General features: G+C 37.8%; 1 protein-coding gene across 1 annotated transcript; it reads right to left on the minus strand.

Moving 5' to 3' along the window:
- Nucleotides 1-4,200: 4,200 nt before the first annotated feature.
- MDH1 (malate dehydrogenase 1) lies at nt 4,201-22,608 on the minus strand. Its single transcript, XM_008699917.2, has 9 exons — nt 22,461-22,608; nt 17,172-17,270; nt 15,999-16,095; nt 13,101-13,276; nt 11,143-11,265; nt 6,044-6,220; nt 5,415-5,528; nt 4,798-4,887; nt 4,201-4,539 (listed from the first exon to the last, which is right to left on the minus strand). Exons 1-9 carry the CDS (start codon nt 22,461-22,463, stop codon nt 4,414-4,416), a joined length of 1,005 nt encoding a protein of 334 aa, XP_008698139.1. The 5' UTR covers nt 22,464-22,608; the 3' UTR covers nt 4,201-4,413.
- Nucleotides 22,609-22,633: the final 25 nt, after the last annotated feature.

Consider the following 22,633-nt stretch of genomic DNA (forward strand, 5'->3'; position numbering starts at 1 on the left):
AAAAAAAATACTTAGACTCTAAAGATCTTTTTTTTTTTCCTTAAATAAATGCAAAGGTTCCTTTCAGCTTTAAAATCCTTCTATGGATTGTAATTTTATTTAGGTCTTTTCACATTACCACTACAATCCTTATTTGCATATACTTTTCCTTTATAATAATTTTTTTCTTTTATGCATGAGATGCTGTGTTTAATTCTACAATATTTGCATTGTAATGCTAGAGGAAGGTAGTAGAGTAATATGACCTTTTTCTAGTCAGGATAAGCAGAACTGTCCACTAATCAACATTATTGGCAAGACCAATACTAAACCCACTAGAGCTTAAAATTATCTTTATTTTTTAAACTTTTATATTTCTTATTCCAAGCTAAATAAAGGATATAGAAAGGACTCAAATTTGCATGGTAGACTTTCTTTTTCATGTTAAAAAAATCAAGCCTGTATAATTTTCCAGATTAGTCTGGTACCTTAGCAATGGAGTGAGTGATTTCCTTCTGTCACTAAGCACGGTATATGTAATGAAGAGAAGTAACATTTTTCACCTACTGAGTGTCAACAACCTATATAAACATTATCTAATTTAATCCTGTGTCGTAAGCATTATCGACCTTATGAAAACTCAGGATGGCTACTACTGTCAATAAACCCACAGAAAAGTACCAGTCACCAATTAGGCGACACTAATAGGAAAATACTTCAAAGCCTACACACTCCTGCTGAGTCAATGACCCTCGTAGTAACCAATGTTCAGAAACCCAAACATGGATGGGTTTCTGGTTTTGTTAAGGTTGTTTACAAGCCATAAAGATCTTGGGTTCTTATTCCAGTTTCTTCCTTCCAACCTACTTCTGTTGCTTTTTGTTTTGCATAGCCAAGTTCTTAAGTTTATATACCAAAAGGGTATCTTCTAATAGACTTTGTCCCTGGTCAACATTCCTTGAGAAATATTGTGGCTGGTTTAATCAAGGTCTTGTTAAGAAAAAAGGACTTTAGAAGAAAACCAATTAAAATGTACTATTAAATAAAATACTATAGGACCCAGAAGGCTGTTGCTTTTAAAATAAATCAGATTCAACAGGATTAAGAAGAATCCACTAAGCTTTCAAGAATTTATCCCATATATACACTTGTGTATGAAATAGCCTACTTACAAAATTAGTGCAGCATCTTTACAGTGGTAAAAGATTGGAAAGAACCTAAAAGTCTATCAACAGGTAACTATGTAAAATTAATATATCCATTTAATGGAATACTACACAGCTGTTCAAATGAATGAGGCAGCTCTATAGGTATCAACATAGCTCTAAAATATATTATTGAGGGAAAAAAACCAAAGCACAAAATAGTGTACTTAGTATAATTTATGTACAGAAAGGGGAAGATAAACACATACGCACATATATACTTATGTATTAAATGTTTCTGTATTTTTTTTTAAAGATTTATTTTATTTATTTGACAGAGAGACAGCCAGCGAGAGAGGGAATACAAGCAGGGGGAGTGGGAGAGGAAGCAGGCCCCCAGCAGAAGAGCCTGACATGGGGCTCGATCCCAGAACTCTGGGATCACGCTCTGAGCCGAAGGCAGACGCTTAACGACTGAGCCAGCCAGGCGCCCCTAAATGTTTCTGTATTATAGACAGGGAGACAAAAATGGGCTTTTAGGTGGGTAGGAGTGTTTTAGGTGAGTAAAAGAAATTTCTTTTCACTATATATCCCTCATTCAAGAAAAAAAAAACCTTTCAAAGTAAATCTACACGTTTATATTTTTTTCTTCCTGGGAGGTTAGGCCCCCTACCCCACAACCCACCTTTTTTAAGTAGGCTCCATGTCCAGCATGGAGCCCAATGCGGGGCTTACACTCATGACCAAGATCAAGACCTGAGCTGAGATCAAGAGTCAGATACTTACCTGAGTCACCCAGGCAACCCCCCAGAACTCCTTTTTTCAAACATTTATGCATGGGAGCCCCCCCCCCCCTTTTCAAGCATTTATCTGTGAGAGAAGGAAGGGGCTTTTGGTATTCATTTAATGCCATTTCACTGAAATTCTGACAAATATCTATTACTTTCCTATAAAATATGATTTAACTGGTAGTAGGATTAGAGTTTTTGCACCCCCTTCTTTACGCTTTCTTATAATTAAAAAAGAATTTTAAATTTTTGTGAAAGAGCTGTTGCTGGCTATCTTTATCAGTTGTTTAGTAAATATTACCAGGGTCATGATCTGCAGAGACCAATTCTCTCCTAAGGTTTATTTTATTCAGATTGTACCTTTTCTGGAAAACTTTTGAATCCAACTTTATTGGTTTAACATGTAATGTCTTTTGCGGTGTAATTCACCCATGTGTCATCTCCTCAAGTTCTAGTAAAGTCCTTATGAAAGGCCTGGGCTTTTCACAAATTATCACACTTTTTAAGGGCACAATTTCCTGGGCCTGGACTGTCCATTAAGAGTGGAGTCAATAAAATGCTTTGTTCTCTTGGTTAAGATGACAGAGGTGAATACCATAGAGAAATGGCATACAGAGATCATCAGCTTCCCAATGTGAAAATTCAAACACAAAGCCATGCTTCAAAAGCAGTTGGTGAGAAATTGTTTCTACACGTAATCTACCAGATCTCTCCAAAGCCTTATTACTGTTTCATTGATGTGACCCCTGATTTTAGGGAGTTGTTGAAATTTAATTCACAGAATCAAATAGGCCAGTTTACAAAAATGGATGACAAAATAGAGGTGGACACATTATTGAGTTAATTTTGTTTGTATGTCTTCCAGTTCTGTGTTCTAGCTCTTGTAACTTTTATATGTTCTATCTTCATATGACATTTAAAAAATGTACGTTAATTTATTTTGCCTTCGTGCTTCCAATTAATTGCTCTTTTAAAGACAAGTTTGACTTGCTTGTTTTCTTCTTTTCTGGCTTATTTATCAAGTGGAGTGAAGGTAATGATAAGAGAAACCAACAGGGAGAAGCAAGACTATGTTCCTTCTTCCTCCTCAGCCTGCTGGTCTCCCTCTAGTACCCTTTCTTGGCAGGTTTTTAACTCAAGGAGCAGCTGGTAAAGAAATGTTTGCAGAGTACCAGACCCAGTGCCATAAGCAAGTATAGAAGGGTGTGTCTGGAACTGAGAGAGAATAATTTAATAAATGGTACACATTTATGCTTCCTTTATATAAAATTTAAAAAATGGATTCACATGAAATTTTATTTCTATGAATCCGATTAACAGTTCTAAAACTTTTCACTCACTCGCTTCTCTATTTTCTACAACTGAAATATGAAATGATATTGGTATTTTTATGTTACAAATCCAACTAAGTATTTGAGCACCCGTGAAGAGCACTAGATTAGGCCCTGAGAGATTTAGGATATTGAGTGTCTACTATGTACAATGAAGTAAGTACAAGAATGAAAAGATAGAGGTCTCCTGTCCTTACGAATTTTGGGAAAAAAATACTAATTTTTTTGAACAACACTGTTTCTAGTAATAAGCTTAGATTGAGAACATTCCCACTAGCATACATTTCTGTGGCATTTACCAGTTATGAAATGTAAATTATTCCTTATCTGCTATAGGGTAATACAACAAGGGAAGATTTATTAACTTTTCCTTCCATCAGGAAAAGTGACTGTTGTAATTTCATCAAATGGCATTAAATTGTTAGCAGTATTTCTACAACCTATTTAACAGATAATGTTAAAATCACATTGTCCACAGAGCATGAACTAACCTTCAAGATTTAAAAAACGTTAAGTATTTAATAGCCTAATGTAGGTAATGTTTAAAAATCTATTCTGCAGTAGATTGATTCAATATCACAAGATAGATTTTCCTACCCTATTTAAATAGAAGGGAGGGGCTCCTGGGTGGCTCAGTCAGTTAAGCCCCTGACTCTTGATTTGGGCTGAGGTCATGATCTCAGGGTTGTGAGATCGAGCCCTGTGATGGGCTCTGCACTGGGCGTGGAGCCTGCTTCTTTAGATTCTCTCCCTTTCCTTCTGCCCCTCCTCCCTCCCCCTCTTTAAAAAAAAAAAAAGATTAAATAGAGGAGAATTATGCTTTACTTTGTAACATTTTCTGTCTTTACTACCTTTCTCTGGTTTTAAAAAAAAATCACAGCCCCAAGGTGGGAAACATGCAAGTTTGTTTTCTGAATAGAAATGAAATGTTAGCTGGAAATTAGAGTCTGAGTCATCTTCATTTGAATATATATTTTATTTAGAATGCAGCACTAACAGCATGATGATAAACTGTCACAAATTTATACCAAGAAGCACACAATCTTTCAAATGTGTTGTTTTTCACAAGTAATTTAAGTATAGCATTATTGTTATTTGGTACTGGAATCAAAGACGACATTTAGATTCTTCAGCTTTGGAGCTTTTAGTAACATCAAAATGATTGTCTTGTCAGGCAGAAGAGAGAAATTCAAAAGCAGTTTCTTTTTCTTCTGCCAGTTCCTTGGCAGTTAGATCCATCTTCTCACGTGAGAAATCATTAATAGTGAGACCTTCAACAATCTTCCAGGTCTTATTCTGTTTGTAAATAATTACAAATAAAGATTTACAATTAAACTAGAACTGATCTTCTAGCAAGCACCAATTTAGACTGAACTTAAAGCTATAGAAGTATCTGTTTTTAAAGTCTGATTCTAAAGAAGCAAATCAAAATCCAGATCTTATCTAACAGACAATTTTGATAAAAGTTCAGTACTTGAATTTAAAACTCCTTGAATCTAGGAAAATGTCCAATTTAGTAAAGGAACAAGGGAAATAATCCCCAAAATACTTTACCTTGATTGTAACAGGGAATGAGTACAGCAAATCATCAGGAACACCATAGGAATTGCCATCAGAGATAATGCCCATGGACACAAATTCTCCCTGAAAATAATAATCAACGTTTTACATTCTCATGGTGCTTAGGGTTTAGTTTATGCAACCAATTGACACATGAATTAACAAAAGTAAACCGGGTGATGCTTTCTTACTATGTGCGTAGCTTCAATACTTTTAAAGGACGCATCACCAGGCACTTCCATGACAGGATAACTTTCATGGGTATTATCTCATTCCACTCTTCCAATCCGTGTGAAGTAGGCCAGAGAAACATAATCCTCATTTTATAAATAAGGGAGCTATGGCCCAATATAAGTTTTATGGAAAAAAGTCACGTCCATCAGGTGTGCTAAGTGTTTTCCAGGGTTTCTCATCTAACCCTTAACAACCCTGTGACGTAAATACCATAGATAACCAAAGGTTAAGTAACTTTCCCAAGATTGTTCAGCTCGTAGGCAGCTGATCTGGGCTATAAACCTAACCTGCCTGCCTGCAAGGTTATGTTCTTTTCACATCACAACATCAGAGGACAAAAATCAAGGAGCGGCCTGTGCAAATCACGGAGTCCTCACCTCTGGGGTTCCAAACCAGATGTCTCTGACGTGGTCACAGATGGCTTTTGCAGCAGACATCGCGCTGGACAGCTTTCGAGCCTTGATGACAGCAGCACCACGCTGCTGCACGGTCTGGTTGGGGACAGGCAGAGACAGCATTACTTGATCATGAGAGAATTTTCATCACTTCCAAACTAATCCTGGGGTGAAAGACCGCAATCACAGTTTAATGTCTTCCCCTCCAAAATCATACAACTACCCAGTGTGGGCCTTACCAACCTATTTCAGTTATAAGCACCAGTCTTTTTGAAAAAAGAAAACTATAAATCCACATAGAAAGTTTACTATACGCCACATAAAGAAATGGATCTCTTTATAAAGATTAACTGGATGACTAGAGAGAACTCTAGTTTTTTCCCACTTTAGCCATCAATCTTGTCTGCCACACAGCAGATCAGATCAGACTGGATCATGACTGGCTCTGTATGTAGTCATCAGAGCAACCATGAAAGGCCTGCTCTCCTTGAGAACCACACCACCAAATGGAGAGACATTTGAAGACTGTCTTGGAGAGACAGCTGGGTCAGCAATGTGGTGTCTCTCTCAAGAGTTCTTTACACTTGGTTGTTAAGAGAGATTTTTCTTACTGTGATGAATTCTCCCTTGAGCCAGCTGTCATCTTTCAGAGCATCATAAACACCAACTTCCTTTCCTTGCAGTTTCACCTTGGCATGGCTGACATCTGGATACTGAGTTGAGGAATGGTTTCCCCAAATGATGACATTCTTTACATCATCAGAAGTCACACCAAGTTTAAGAGCAATCTAGTTAAATAGAAAACAAATATCTTACTTGGACCAACACTTTTTATTTCAAATTGTGCCTGACAAACATCCTTAAGGCCTCTGAAATTTCAAGAGAACACACAAAAGTTATATCGATTTGTTAAAAGAAAAAATATTGCTTGGTAATTTCCGAAAGCTTAACAATGTAAACAAGATGTGAACCCGAAACATTATAGGGTAGAATATTTAAGAGTAGAGAGCATCCTACAGTTTATGATTAACTTATCAGTATAGGGGGTTTATCAAACACAAAACACCAACATAAAACACCAAGCAAGAGGTTAAGAATATATAAGTATGACCTTTGTTTTGTTGTTAATACTTACTTGGAGATGTCTCCTCAGTACTTCTGACAATCAGGTTAGAATACAGGAATTTCTGATATTTAGGTGAAATTTTTATTATATACCACATACATAAATTAGTTGATTTTCAAATAATCCTAAATATGAAATTTTGGAGTTGGAAGGGACTCATATTACCAAAAGTATGATTGTCTTCAATTTACAGATTAGGAAACCAAAGGAAAGAGCTTAAATACAATACTAAAATGATACCAAATGTAACAATTTCTAGCTATAGGTCCAAAAAGCACTTTACAGGGCACCTGGCTGGCTCAGTTGGGGGAGCATGTGACTCTTGATCTTGGGGTCGTGAGTTCGAGCCCCATGATGGGTGTAGAGATTACTTAAAAATAAATTTTAAAAATGTAAAAAACAAACAAACAAAAAACCACTTTAAGATCCGGTAAGCCTTGCAGTCACATGACTATCAATTATATTATGTAGTATACTAGCCACAGAAAGGATTAGAAAGTTATGCTTTGAAAGATTTAAATAAACAAAATAAGCTCACTTACTTTTTCACCTGATAAGGTAATGTGCAAAAAAAAAAAAATTATGGTTAGTTGTATGCATAATTTGTTCTTAATTAGATAGCAGAATTGTGATGAACCAGAAGGGAATGTTTTGGAAAAAAATTCTTATGATTTTATGAGCTGATGTGTTAGGGTATCATTGTGGATGATTTTTCCTTCTTTAATAGTAAGAATGGGAGAAAAAAATAGTTGTGCCAGAGTTCACTGCTTTTGCATGAAAAAAGCCAGTCTCAAAACGTCACTTACTACAGGATTCTATTTTTGTGACATTCTCAAAATGACAGAATTAATTGAGATGAAGAACAGAGAAATGGTTGTCAGAGCTTAGGAACGGAGAGGGAGTGTGTAACTATAATGAGGCAGCATGAGGAGGTTCTCTTCTGGGTGTTGAAACAGTTCTGTATCTTCACTGCAGTGATTACAGTAATCTACATATATGATTAAAGACATACCAAAAAAATGAACGTAAAAACTGCAGAAATCTGAATGAGTTTAGTCAGTTTCCTCGTTTTAAAAATGCTCTATCGTGAAGGAAGATGTTACCACTGGGAGAAGTGAGTGACGGGGATGCGGGATTCTCTGTACTATTTTTTAACTTCTTCTGGGTCTATAATTACTCCAAAATGAAAAGTAAAAAACAAAACAGCAAGCAACCAAACAAAAAGGGTACTGATGAAAAAAGGCCAATACCTAAAATGTTTGCAGTGACTTGAGTCACCTTTATATACTTTATTCAGTCAGGTAAGAATCAAATTGTGTTTACTTTCCCTATCACCCTTAAAATAAGTTGAGACTTGTTTCTTAAATCCTAGAATAAATGACTTAAAAATTCACTTAAAATTCTGTTTTGACATTTAAAATCACTTCTCAGCTAAACCCTGCTTCATCTAGAGTTCTGCAAGTATTGGGGCTATTTAAGTATCAATCAGTCCTCACAAATTAGTTGGATAGTTGGTTTCTAGAGAATCCAGCTACTGATCTGCTTAGTGGTTGAGGCACAGCAGTGTGCTGTGCAATGACTACCATTTTCAGTGTGTGCCATGACCTTCAAGGACTTGGGAAGAACTGCCCTTACTTATATTTAGCTGGTATCATAGAGAAAAAGGAACATTTACCTGAGGCAAGTAACACGAGATGTCTATTACCAAGAACTTAGAACCTGTAATTTTGCTGAAGAGTGAAGACAAACTGCCTCAGGGCTTCTCCTCCCTACAGGAAGCTCCTTACTTCCTTTGTCCTGCTGCCTACTTCCTCTTGTTTTTTTGTTTACTTGAGCTAATCCACTTCTGTCTGGACAGCAAAGGCCAATACTTTGCAGATGTAGTTTCTGAATTTCATTCATATCAGAGCTAGTATAAATTAACATGTATCCAGGATTCCACTTCCTTGCTCCCTTAGACCTTTCATGTCTACCATGCAGATCTGTTAAACAGTTTTGGACTAATTCTCCAGCCGCAGTAATTCCTCCCCTCCACCCCCAATAGGAGCTAACTGGTTTTATTGTCAAACTACCCTGTCAGCATTCATACGCACCTCTGGTTTGCAAATACAAAGGGGAATTCTGCAGGTGATGAACAGTCACTAGGTAGCTAGGTCTTCTGATTCCCAAAATGAATTATGTAAGATGAGCAATATTCATGTAAGAAATTAGTCTTTGAGTTTGTTATTTTTCTCACTGGATGAACAACTTTACAGGAGGAAGAAACTGCTTTTTCAAAAACCTCCCAAAGGCTCTCACTATGCCAGACTGACATACTGGAACATGTGCCAAAGTTAAAGTCTAACAAGACTGCTTCTTCTCTCTTTCCTCACTCAGACTTTTGCCCCTACAGGGAAAACTGTTTCAGGCACTGGGACAAAGTGTCACTTAGGAGTACCTCTGGAAGCAGAATTTTCCAGTGCCTGCCTCCCCCAAGGCCTCAGCTGAAACAACAAAAACCAAGCTTGTCAGTGGTGTCATATTACCTCTTTTTCCCTGTTGCAGGGAAAGTTACCATCTGGACATCTAGAACCTACAAATGTAACATCTAAAACCATCTCTTCCTTCTTAATTGTTTTGTAGTACCCAGATCTCCTGCTTCCACTCATTCAAACTGACTCCCATTCCTTCCACCCACTAGACTCTAGCTAAAAAAAATAAGGAAAAAGACCCAGTTCACAGCCTAAAGCCCCTCAGGAAATATTTGCAATTTAAGCTTGTTATCCAATGACCTTCTAAATTAATGGTCTATTCAAGGAGATATGAGGTGTGGCTCTTCTCAACTCTTAGTTATATCCCTCTTAATAATAACACTACTAATAAAAATCATTACTACTAAGAGCAGCCAATCTATTGAGTTTTACTATGTGACAGATACCATGATAGAGCTTAACACAGATCTTATCTCATTTAATCCACATAACCTCCCTTTGAGGTAGATAGAATTATTACCCCATTTTATACCTTGAATATACTTCCTCAAGGTCACAGAGCTAGTAAGTGGACTTAGGTCACATAATCTCATTATGTAAGAACACATCTAAGAGTTTGGGAGTCAGACAAATATAGCTGGCTCCATCATTTACTAGCTGTGTGACTGTGATCCCAGAACTTTCTGGGCTTCAGGTTTCTTGTGTGTAAAACAAAGATAACAACATATCTCATATGGTTATTAGAAGAATTAAATGGTAAGTTACACATAGAGCATTCAGCTTAGGGTGGAAGCTTAACAAATGTCAGTTCTTTTCTCCGTTACTGGGTACTCCAAAGCTGAAAGATGATCAATTCTCAGTTTAAAGCAGTGGTTTTTCAACTTGGACCTCAGACCATCTTTTTTTCTTTTTCTTTCTAGGTTTCTTTCTATGTTTCTTTCTTTCTTTTTCTTTTTTTAAAGATTTTATTTATTCATTTGAGAGAGAGAGAGAGAGTACACAAGCAGGGGGAGAGGTAGAGGTAGAGAGAGAAGCAGGCTCTCCGCCAAACCAGCCAGGAGCCCGATGTGGGGCTCGATCCCAGGACCCGGAGATCAGGCCCCGAGACGAAGGCAGCCGCCCACCCATCTGAACCACCCAGGCGCCGCACACCATCTTTTGATAAAATGTTTTCTTGAAACTAAACAAAGTTGTCTTCTTTAGAAGAAAAAGGACTAAATTCATAGACCTATCTAACAGCGATGACCTGTGGATGAGGACGTATGGCCAGAAAGGTGCTAGGGAAAAGGAAAGAGGTTATGTCCAAGAACCCAGAACTCTGTCACGGCTTTGAAGGGCATCAGGATCATCTAGACCCAAGAAAACCTAGAAACCAGCACAGATGATTGGCGGTGGCATCTCAGTTTTCAAAAAGCTACTGTTAATACCCTGGTCACTGACCCTTCAGCACATGTATCTAAAACTCCAAGGGATAAGGAAACTCGAGAACAATTAATATTTAGTTGCTAAGTAGTGAAAAGTAGGAAGTTTTATGGAAACATGTAGAATATTAAAAAGATAAAAAATAAAATTAAATATAAAATTAAACATTAAAAAATCTGAATCTGATGGCTTAGCTATAGGGAAAAAGGAAGCAGAACCACACAAAACACAAAAAGCTCAAATCTTTCTTTTTATAATGTTCTACATATCGGGCAAAAAAAATACCATGTATTGCCCTGTTAATTATACTAATAACTGATTTTTTAAGTAGGCTCTACGTGCGGCATGGAGCCCAAGGCAGGGCTTAAACTCCCTACCCTGAAATCAAGACCTGAGCTAAAATCAAGAGTTGGACACTTAAATGACTGAGCCACACATGCACCCCTAATGACTGGTTTTATAACCCCTGCGGTAAAAGGACATTAGGAACAGTATTTTGGCATAGTTAGCAAATGAACCATAGTTGAGAAAATTAAGTACGAGTTTAGGAGTCTAGTCAAGAGACTAGATGTAACAAATTACAATAGCTTTCTACTAGACAAAAACAAAAAAATAAGATTCAGCTACTTCAAAAGTAAGAGAAAAAGGTTTTAAAGTTGAACATTCAAGATTTTAAAAGGTATTTTTCTACCTGAGCTTTAGCTCGGTTGTGATCCAGACGAGTCAAGCAACTGAAGTTCTCCTTGGGAATGGACGGTGCCGACTTGGCGGCAGTCAGGCAGTTGGTATTGGCTGGATTTCCCACCACGATAACCTAGGATATACGGGAGGCACAGCGAAGTTACACACCATGCACTGATGAACCAAACTATCTTAGAAAATGACTGATAAATGTGTAACATGTAGCCTCTGTATCAAGTTTGTATGAGCTAAGTATGTATGGTTACCACTGTAGTTTCTATAGTATTTCCACCCCATTGTTAGTGTCTCTTGTGATTACTGAAAATATGTCTTTAATAAAGCTACCAACACGTGTACAAGTTGCTTTCCAGGTGGCAGCGTCCAAGACCGAAGGTACATGTCTATTTTGTTTTATGCCAAAACAGAGCATTTATCTATTTAACACACACACACACACACACACACACACACACACACACACCCTAAGGCTCTGTCTGAGAGAGCAATTCATTCATAAAATTTTCCTTCTTAAAAAAGTAGTCCAAGAAAGAAATTCTACTTGAGCAGATTCCTTTAGGACAATGACTTATCTTTATTAATTAAAAGAGTTTTTTAATCTTGCCTAATCCTAAGAATTAACTGGGATTTGCTAAAATACAGATTACCAGGTCCTACCCACTCCACACCCGCTGAATCAATCCTTAGCAGAAAGCACTTCAGGCTACTTAAAAAAAATTTTTTTTTAATTGAGGAGGTACAGGACACACTGCATTATAATACAGTACAGGAAAATGTACACATGTACTTTATCTTTTAAGTTTTAAATTCTTTAATAAAACTATAAACTTACTGGGAAAAAATGTCAAACTTACTGAAAAGCTGCAAGCATATTACAAAGACTACCTTCCCACATTGTCTTTACCCAGATTCCCTCATTTTTTTCATTTCTCTTCCTCTCTCTACACACACACTATACCCTTAGTCTTTCTTTTTGGCCCATTTGAGAGCAAGCTGAAGATACGATACTCCAATGCCCCTAAGTACTCCAGTGTCAGTATATATTTTCCCAAAAAGGACACTTGGCTGAGGAGTGATTATAGTGCAAGCAGCACAAGTTCAAGCAGCCTGGCGCAGTACAAGCAACACTGTCATTTTTTTAAATTAAGAGACCCATGGATTTCTACTCATTTCTACTATTTTCTGTTAACGATTACAGAAAATAAAGCTAAGCTATTTAAAATGAATTCTACAGAAAGCAAAAATTCAGACATGTATAAAATATGATAATAGAACATTCTAACTGGCAACTTTAAAATCTTAAACATTTTCTTTTACCTTGGTTTAAAGTCAGGATTGGGAAGAACAAGTCTATCAAAATCAGTAAAACCTCTAACGGGCAAGCCTTTTTGCTTACTTATTTGGTAAAAGGAGGTCTATTTGTAATATTAAGGCAAATTTAGAAACTAAAGTAAATAGCTTGCACACAAAGAGACAGATGAGGAAGTTACACCAACCCAACTTCTCTAGAGACAAGCGTATCAAAATTTCTCTGGATTGAGAAAATCTGAGCATTTCAGAAGCCAGCATCTCTCACTGCTGAGAACGCAGCTTACATCCATCTCTCTCTACTATCACACACACAAACCCAAATGTCTGAACAAATATTCCCATGCAGGTAAAGGTACCAGTAGGTTCTGTGCCTTTTCGATAGGTCTGTAAATTAATATTAAACGTCCATATCACAGTAATGGGCAAGATATTTTTGAGCACCTCTAAATAAAGATTTCTACGTTATAAGAAAAAAAACTCAGAAAAGGAGAGCTTATCAAGCAAAACTCTATCTGTACTTACTGACCACTGCACAAAACTGGGGGGAAAAAGGCAAATAATTTTGTCTTTACTTAAATGCTAAAAGAAGAAGTTTCAAATGCTGATAATGAAAACCCCATAAAATACTGTATTGGTCACCTTAACTGACTTCTTGGCATACTTCTCCAAGGCTGCACCCTGGCATTTGAAGATTTTCACATTTGCTTTCAGTAAATCTTTCCTCTCCATGCCATCCCTTCTTGGCATGGAGCCCACAAGAATGGCCACATCCAGGTCTTTGAAGGCTACGTCCTCTTTATCTGTTGCGATGACATCTGTGAACACGGCAATAAATATGCAGAGCTACTGAAACACCAAAGTCAAGGTTTTCTTTTTCACATTGAATCTACCCAGTAATTCTTTCACTTTGTAGCAAATGTCTACTTTTACACATCACAATGATAAAGAAGTTTTAGGGGCCTAAGAAAGGAAAAATTATATAATCAACAAACGATATTAGCAGAAATGTAAATTACATTTATTTTACTTTTCCTATTTCAGTAATTATTTCAAGTTCGAAAGCTCTACAGCTTTTTGTTTTATGATCAGATATGATGCAAAGTACAATATGATAACTTTCAACTCTGTGCAACATTTGTTATTCACACCAATTACCACAGATAACATGAAAGAGAAACTAATTTACCTAACCTTTAAGTTGTAATTACTTTAAGGTCTAAGATACCAATCACAGATTCAAAATAATGTTTATTGAGGAGTTTCATGCCAGGAATAACACTACGAATTTTCTTGTATCAAATATAATCTTAATATTTTATGCATGAAGACAAACAAGTTTAAGGAGATTAATTGGTCATCAAAAAGCAGTGAACCTGTAATTCCAGCCCAGGCTGGTCCAGAGACCAACCACTATTCTGCTGTGCCTGTCCAATAAACATATACCACCTACTCTTTGATTAAAGAACATATATCATTACTCTCCTTTATTAACAGTATTAAAAAGGCCATGACCAGTGCTACAGACTGAATGTTTCTGTCCCTTACAAAATTCATGTTGAAACCCAATCCCCAATGTGATGGTATTAAAGGTAGGGCCTGTGGAAGATGATTAGGTTATAAGGGCAGAGCCCTCATAAATGGGATTAATGCCCTTATAAAGAGGTCTCGGAGAGCTTCTTCACCCCTTCCGCCTTGAGGACATAGGAAGAAGACAGAACCAGGAAATGGCGTCTCACCAGAATGTGACCATGCTGGTACCTTAACCTTGGATTTCCCAACTTCCAGAACTATGAGAATTAAATTTTTGTGGTTTATAAGCCATTCAGTCTATGGTATTTTTGTTATAGTAGTGCAAATGGACTGCGACAATCAGGATTCAGCACTGTCATTGGTAAATTTTTAGGGGAGTCAACTTGTGTCACAGTAAGGCTGCTGTAGAGCCCCCAATGGGTATACAAAGAAACACCAGGTGGTGAGGGGAATCTTCTTCCCAGCCATGCATCCTTATTTGCAGAATCTTCCCTCCCTGTCATACGGTAACCTGGACCCACTCGAGAGAGGAGAATAACTCAGCAGAGAAAGGAATAAAAATGTGACAATGCAATGAAGCTGATTTGGAGAGAGGGTAAGTTGTGTGTCATCTATACTTCAGTTTAAAAAAAGAAAGAAAGAGAGGGTGAGGAAAGGGAGCCAGCAGAACAGCTTGGCAGGACAATACACTTTCTTATATAACTATGCAACCAAATGATTTCAGACAACAGAGCACCCCTTCTAGTAAATGTTTATTGAATGGACATATGAATTCTGAGCATGTTTTTTTCTTTCTTTCGTTTAAGATTTATTGATCTATTATCTTAGAGAGAGAGAAAGGGAGGGAGAGAGAGAGAAAGCGAGTGTGTGCATGTGCACACACACAAACACCCACACATGTGGAGAGGACAGAGGAAGAGGGAGAGAGTATCTCAAGTAGACTCCCTGCTGAGCGCAGAACCTGATGGAGATCTTGAGACCATGACCCAAGTCGAAACCAAGAAGAGGTGGACACTTAACCCACGGCGTCACCCAGGCGCCCCTCTGAGCATGGTTTGTGTTGGGCGTGTATGTATTTTACGCTGTGCAAACTTAGGAGAGTATTATTAATTAATTGTTACTAAAAGAAAACAATCATAATGAAGGTATACCTAAAGAAAAATATTCAAATTAGTTCACAAGTTGACCTAACATTTTAACGAAACCGTCAATCAAATTTAAGACTTCTGTCTTACATTTGTGTAATAGTTCAATGATTCTTAAAGGCTCTTAGCAGAACTCTCACGGGCTTTTTTCAAACTACGCAGCATATGATTAGGACAATTTATGCTGTATCTCAATCTGATAACCGGCTGTGGGTTAGGACTACATGTGAGGGACCAAACAATTTCCAGCCTCAGGGCAACACGTGGCTCTGGAAGACATCATTTAGAACTACATAATTTAGGCGCTACTATTACTTTTTAAATAGATTTTAAATAACAACACAATGTAGGCAATCTCAGGTGTATAACCCCTGTGCAATATTATGCTTAATTAGTAAGGAAAATTATGTATAAGCATGTTGGGAAAAAAAGCATAGTCTTTTTTTTTTTTTTTTTAAAGATTTTATTTATTCGACAGGATAGAGACAGCCAGCGAGAGAGGGAACACAAGCAGGCGGAGTGGGAGAGGAAGAAGCAGGCTCATAGTGGAGGAGCCTGATGTGGGGCTCGATCCCATAGCGCCAGGATCACGCCCTGAGCTGAAGGCAGACGCTTAACCGCTGTGCCACCCAGACGCCCCAATAAGCATAGTCTTTTAACTGACATTGGTTACTTCTTGCTTTAACCCTTATTTATTCTTGGTACACATCTTACCAAATAGTTGTAGTTCAAAAAACAACAACAAAAAATACTTTTATGAAATAGTTTCTAACTGAAGGCTAGTTAAAAATCTAAACTTATTTTCTGAAAGACATAGAATACTATAAAATTCTTTTATCCTCCACCGCCCTCCCCAACTCACCTTTCAGGAGGGGAAGGGCACAGTCTTGCAGTTCCATTAGGACACCATCTAAGACACCCATCATGGGAGTGATATCCAGCAGCACAAGAATTATTGGCTGCCAAATAAATAGCAAGGACAGCATCTGTCAGTGTAGGTTTTGTCATTTAGTCACAGAAAAGTCCTCTTGTAAAGTTTTTGCTTATTTGGTGTATGTATGTGTATAATTCCCATTAATTAGTTATAATTATTTTAGGAGGTCAGGTATGTAACATCATGCCACTTTCAGAAAAAGGAATGGTATAAAGCCAGCGAAAGTTTGCTAACAAAGTAAAAGGAATCACCATTACTGAATTTTAAAGGAGTATACATGGAAAAAATATCAAACTCAAGTGATATGCCATAGCTTACTCCTTTTTTTTTCTTTTACGATTTATTTATTTGAGAGAGAAAGAGCGCACATGGGTGGGTGCCCACGTAGAGGGGGAGGGCCAGAAGAAGGGAGAGGGAGAGAATCTCAAGCAGATTCCTGAGTGCAGAGCCCGATGTGGGGCTTGATCTCATGACCCTGAGATCATGACCTGAGCGAAACCAAGAGTCAGATGCTCAACAAACTGCGCCACCCCGGCGCCCCAGCCATAGTTTACTCTTATTGTTCGCAGCTATGGATCTAATTTTAGTTCATGGAAAGCTAAATATTATCTGGCACGAAGGAAGAACTTGATATCTATGTGGGAAGAGAAGGAATAAATGAATACTTTAAAAAGGATTTTAGTGGAATAGGGGAATAAGAATAGGCAGTTCCTCTTTAAACTGGAAAGCAGATCTGCCTGTCCGATTATTTTGGGTCTACAGACCATTTATCAACAAGGAAGTACTAATTCAGCAACTTTCTCTCCCACATGACTCTCCCTAATAGTTACTGTTACTAGTGAAAACCTTCCACTGACTGATACCTGCTGGCTGTACCAAGTCAGCTAAATGAAGTATGCGGAAGAGTTGATGTGCAAAGCATTTTCAATGGCTGGGGGGATACATATAAGTAAGATACCAGCTTACATTTATAGCAACGTGCCCAGTACATTTATTAGGATAACCCATCCCTTTATCATTAAAATATTTCTTTGAAACTAAATACAGGGTTTATTGACAATATTCTTATTTTGACTTGAGGTACACGGATAGTTTCCCTACCTGGTCTTTACCAAAGACAGATCCATTTCCAATACTGTACAGCAGTGAATATGCAATTTGACCAGCTGCTCCAGTCACAAGCACACGGATTGGTTCAGACTGTAATGAAAGAGTCCCATTGATTAACATCTTATTTAAAAATGCTATTTTACCCTAAAGACATTCAGGATTTTCTCTATAATGAGACAACCACGTACTTCAAAAGTTAATGTAAAATTTTAAAGTCTCTTCACATTTGGCTTAGAAGACAAACTTATTCCAGACTTGTCTCAGTAAATATAGCATGCACAAATCAGCTGAGCAACTTCTGGAACATGTGTCCTTTGGCTGGATATTTATGTGGTGTTACTTATCTCACTGTTATCCTGGATTTACTTACAAAATCTTATCCATCTCTTTAAGGCTGTTTTGCCACTGAAATAGGCCTAACAATGTTGATGTGCCTTATATGGTGATACAAACCCTGGCAGCCACTAGAACCTTATAAATCCTCTTATGCAAATCCCCCCACTCCCCATCTGCTAGAATAGAATACTTCACACCGGGAAGAGGAGTGACAGTGGTTAAAATTTTCCACTTACAATGAGTCAGAAAGTTTTAATAAAACTATTAATCATAATTCAACTTGACTACTTGAAGGAGGAAAAATAAGCCTTTATTTTTTATTTAAGGAGAAAGAGAATACTGGATTATAAAAAATTTTACTATTCAATAACTACATCAAAATATAGTGACAGTTGACAACTTGATTCCAAGGGAAAAATAATTTTAAAAGAGAGGAGGGAGAAGTACAAAGAGCATAACAGTTATAATAGAAGTTGCCTTACAGACCTCAACAGACCCTGGACAAAATACAGACATATGGACAAAAGTAATAACCAATATTCAAAGTGACGATCCTGAGTCACTAAAAAAAAGAAGCTCAGAGAATTAAAAAGATAGAAATATTTCTATTAAAAAGAGCTGAACAAAAATGTTTGGAAACTTAACGGATACATATACAAATTTGATCGAGGTGAACTGTTCCTTTCCTTGACAATACTGTGTAAAGGGACTCCCCCTGAGTCACCTCTATGGTTACCTGCATGAGAGAAGTGGTCCACTGAAATGAATGGGGACAGAAGCCTTTGATTTCTTTATATTTAGAATTCCCTCTTCTAGGTGAGTCATGCCTTTGGGATGGAAGGAGACTATGTCCTATGACCTTCCAACCCTACCCTCTGAAGGTCAGTAGCGTTTAGCAACTTGACACCCAGAAAAATCAAAGGAAAAAAAATCTCAGGAAAGAAGTGTCAACTGCTGTAGAGATGACTCTGTATGTAGCAGACTGTGTATGCATTTCTTCCTCACAGATGTGACCAGGGTATGACCGCAAAAAAAGGAGAAAACTCTGGAGAGTGACTCCCTGACCTTCTTAGTCTCTCCCCCATTTTCTTCAACTTTTCCCTTAGGCCTTCATACCCCTAAAAAGACAAAATATGGTAATTCCCCAAATAAACCTTTTTTTTTTTTTTTTAATAACAATACATTCTTATGTTTCCAAACAGACTTCAGGTTTATAAAGAATGCTAAAAGTTACTGTATATGGTTATTTTTTTAATCATATGTCCTTTGCAGTTTTTAATTCGGTCATTTTCCCCTCTTCCCTTGGAGTAGGTGAGAAAAAGGGAATAGAGGAAGAAATTATTCCCCCTTTCTCTTTAGAATGCAAGCTCCTGAAGGACAGGGGCTCTGTCTGTTTTATTTACTGTCGTGTTCCAACTGCCTACAGCAACGCCTGGAATGTAGCTGAAGCTCAAATACTTGATGAAGGAATAGCTGGATCTTGTAAAATTACTACCCCAAACTTGGAAATGTAAAAGAATTGTTTGGAAGCAAACCTAACGTGCTTTAAAAAACTGTTTAAGATATTTCATTCATACATACTTGCATTCAGAGGGTTGGAAACTTAGCACAATAAGTCCAGCTATAGTTAGCAAAATTATGTCACTAGTTCTCATGATATAGTTTTATAAATCAACTGATTAACTGTTATCTCACTTCATTTATTAAACATTACAACACTGAATCTCTACTATGTACCTGGTACTATTTTAGGCCAGAGAATCCATTCGTGAACCACATGGAGGAAACAAGAGGATATCCCAATTTTCTAAAACAGGGGGCTAGAGAGGTGGCAGAGTGTAGTAAAGAGACAGCCTCTAGAGCCAAATGTTCTGGGTTCAAAAAGACAGCCTCTAGAGCCAAATGTTCTGGGATTAACTGTTATCTCACTTCATTTATTAAACATTACAACACTGAATCTCTACTATGTACCTGGTACTATTTTAGGCCAGAGAATCCATTCGTGAACCACATGGAGGAAACAAGAGGATATCCCAATTTTCTAAAACAGGGGGCTAGAGAGGTGGCAGAGTGTAGTAAAGAGACAGCCTCTAGAGCCAAATGTTCTGGGTTCAAATGCGGACTTTACAACTCATCAGCTGCATGTTCTTGACAAGTTACTTAAACTCTGTATTCAGTTTCCTCACAGTAAAACGGAGATAATGATAACAGCTACCTAACAAATAAGGTAGTTGTATGGATTGAGAGTTAACATACAAAGCATTAAGAACAGTATGTAGCAAACACTATAATTATAGGTCTCTGTCACCATAAAATTTTCCTCTAAGGATTCTTATACCCTTTGGTTTTCTACTGACACGTCTGTTAACTCTCCACTGAACTGTGAACCACCACCCCCTTGCTGTGAGAGCAGTCTGCCCTTGACTCAAATTTGTACTCCCATGCAGTGTTCAACAAGTATCTGTTGGGTTAATAAAAGGGTTAAGAAAAATATAAATATATACCACTTCAATGTAAAGGAAGCCAGGATAAGAAATAAAGGGGAAAGCGAGTGTCACTATCTGTAAAGCTCACAGGTAGATGGTTAGAACACAGCAATGTAGTCAATCTTAGGCATTAATTTTAGCTGCTAAAAAATACGCTCCCAGTATCACAGTCCTTAGTGAAGTGGTTGTGGCCAACTAATGAACAGCTGCTAATTCCATCTCAGCAGCTTCCTTCTTCTATGTCTGTGAAAAATTATTTTCACGGATAGTTAATTCTATCTTACTAAGATTAGTATGAAGCCTAGTAAATGTCTGAATGCTTATGAAATGGGAAAGGATGTGCTTATTCTGTTCTTTTTGCTCTTTGCAACATTGCAGTACAAAAGCAGGAGGGTGGGAGATTCCCGCTGACTTTCCACAATGTTACAGTGTGAAGACAGGTTACTATTCTTTGCTTAGATATCTGGGCAGTCTGCCAAGATCTAAAGAAGGAATGTCTCTGCTCTTGGCAGGGCTCAAATGACCTTCCTGCAAATTCAGACTGCCTTGCGCATGTGCTCAAGTCTCAGTTATAAAGCTTGAATATAAGTGTTCTTTCTGCTATTCCTTTTTTACTTTCTAATTTACATTTATTTCTGTAATATAAAAACCTATCATTCAAATTCCTTCATACAGTTAATCCTTACTGTCCCTATTCCCCTCTCTTACAAAAAAATACTTTGAACAGCTTACAAAAGATGTCTCTTTTTAAATTCAGTGATTGTTCACATGGTCTCCTGAGGAGGCAAGGCGATTCTGAGTCACCTGAGAGGGCTGTCAGTTTCAGTAAACTAACAGGAGTGTTCATTCTTAGGGACATCTCTGTTATCCAGTGCCCAAGTGACCTTCCAGGGGTGAGGCCTGTCTTTATCTATTGCATAGCAAAACAACGTAAGAATGGGGGCCCAGGATTCTCCCTGTGACCTTGGGAAAATCATTTAACCTCACCAGGCTACCTTTTAAAATTAGAGTAAATAATTTCCAAATTCCCTTCTAATTCTAGAATTCCAATATTCTGAATTGCAGGGAATAAAGCTATTAATATAAAGCTTTTTATAAAGCTTTTAATATAAATGCTGATAAAATACTTTAAATTATATTTGCAGTATGAATTTGTATGTTCCCCCAGAACCTCAGCTACTAAAAATAAATTTTCAAAATGACTTGGTAATTGTATGGCACAATATGTTACAATGGAAAGAGCTGTAAGGCTCTTGGGAGCAAACTGTTGTATGACCTTGAGCAAATCATTCTCTTTGGGTTTCAATAAACTCAATTTTAAAATCTGAAGTGGGGGGAGATTTATCAAAATTATATTTAAAAGGTTCCATTCAGTTCTAAAATTATAAAGTCTCACATTCTCTGTTACCTCCATATTCTTGCTAAGATTAAATCAGAGCTCACTGAAACCATCATTTAAATGACAAAATTATAAGTAGAAAACTGAGGTTTAACTTTTACTGAGAATTAGTAGCTGTCCCCACTGGTCCCTTATAAAGGTAAAGGAAGCAGTAATCCCCTTGCCTTAAAAATATGTCTTTTCAGGTTCTGGAAAATTTCCAGTTCATTCGAATATTTCCCCACAATCCCCACCTATTCCAGTATTTTGAGATAACGGAGGAAGAAGAACTTCAACTATAAATACAAGTACTGGATTAATTTGTCTGATGTCAAATGTCACCTTCAAACAGCATGCAGATTATTCATACGTCAGAGTTCGTGATCTAGGTATCCAGACCTTCACAAGATGGTTACATTGTGTAACATTAAAAGTAGTGGCTCTAGAATTCATAACCTACAGACCAGCAAAGAATTTCTGCACTAGTTATTTGGCCAGTGATGCCATCACTGCAACACGTCCTGTCATTACAAAAGGAGATCAATGAACAGGTTTTAAATAACATTTTGTGAAATTAGATATGGCGGAAACGTCTCTCGAAAACGGCGATCGTAATCTGGAGTACCTGGTAAGCACAACCTTTACAACTGAGGGCCTTCTGTTTTCAAGGGCTTTGTGACAAAGGCCCTTAAAAGCAGTGAGGGCTCAAGAAAAAAAGAGGTTAAGACCCAACACCCCCCACCTCTCATACCAAACCTTATCATCCTTATCAAACCCTCTATCGTGGACAAAACCCGCAGCTTACTTTGTACCCACGCCACGCAGCAGGACTGAGATCAAGCCTCTCCAAGGACAAATTTCTCCAGAGTCCTTGTAAGAGCTCCCCAGGTGGAAACCAATCCCTTCCCAATTACTGGGTCACTGCGACAGTCCCCAAAAGATGAGTCGGGGCTTTCCAAAGGGCTCGAAAGGCAGCGCTTTGCACAGCCGCCCCCCTCCCCAAAAGTCCTTCCAGTGCAAGACACCCCACACAAGGGCGCGAAGGTTGGGGGTACGCAGGATCCAGGGGCCAACACTCACCATGATTAAGAAGTGCGCGAACAATTTCAGCACCTGCAAAACGAGCGTCAGGAAACCAGGTCACCTTTACTGCGGAACTGACTTGGGGAGGGCGAGCTCTGCTAGAAAGAAAATGCTCGTCTCCCAACCGCAGCGCCCTCTGGGAACTGTAGTTTATATTTCCCGGATTCTGG

Source organism: Ursus maritimus, unplaced genomic scaffold (genome assembly GCF_017311325.1).
Source record: "Ursus maritimus isolate PB19 unplaced genomic scaffold, ASM1731132v1 scaffold_6, whole genome shotgun sequence".
Classification (NCBI taxonomy): domain Eukaryota; kingdom Metazoa; phylum Chordata; class Mammalia; order Carnivora; family Ursidae; genus Ursus; species Ursus maritimus.

What these genes read in the sequence shown, in the direction of transcription:
- MDH1 (XM_008699917.2), bottom strand. An exon ending in ATGCCAAGAAGTCAGTTAAG is followed by an intron (nt 11,266 to 13,100) that starts GTGACCAATACA and finishes CGTATATCCTAG; the next exon opens with GTTATCGTGGTGGGAAATCC. An exon ending in CATTCCCTGTTACAATCAAG is followed by an intron (nt 4,540 to 4,797) that starts GTAAAGTATTTT and finishes ATTTACAAACAG; the next exon opens with AATAAGACCTGGAAGATTGT.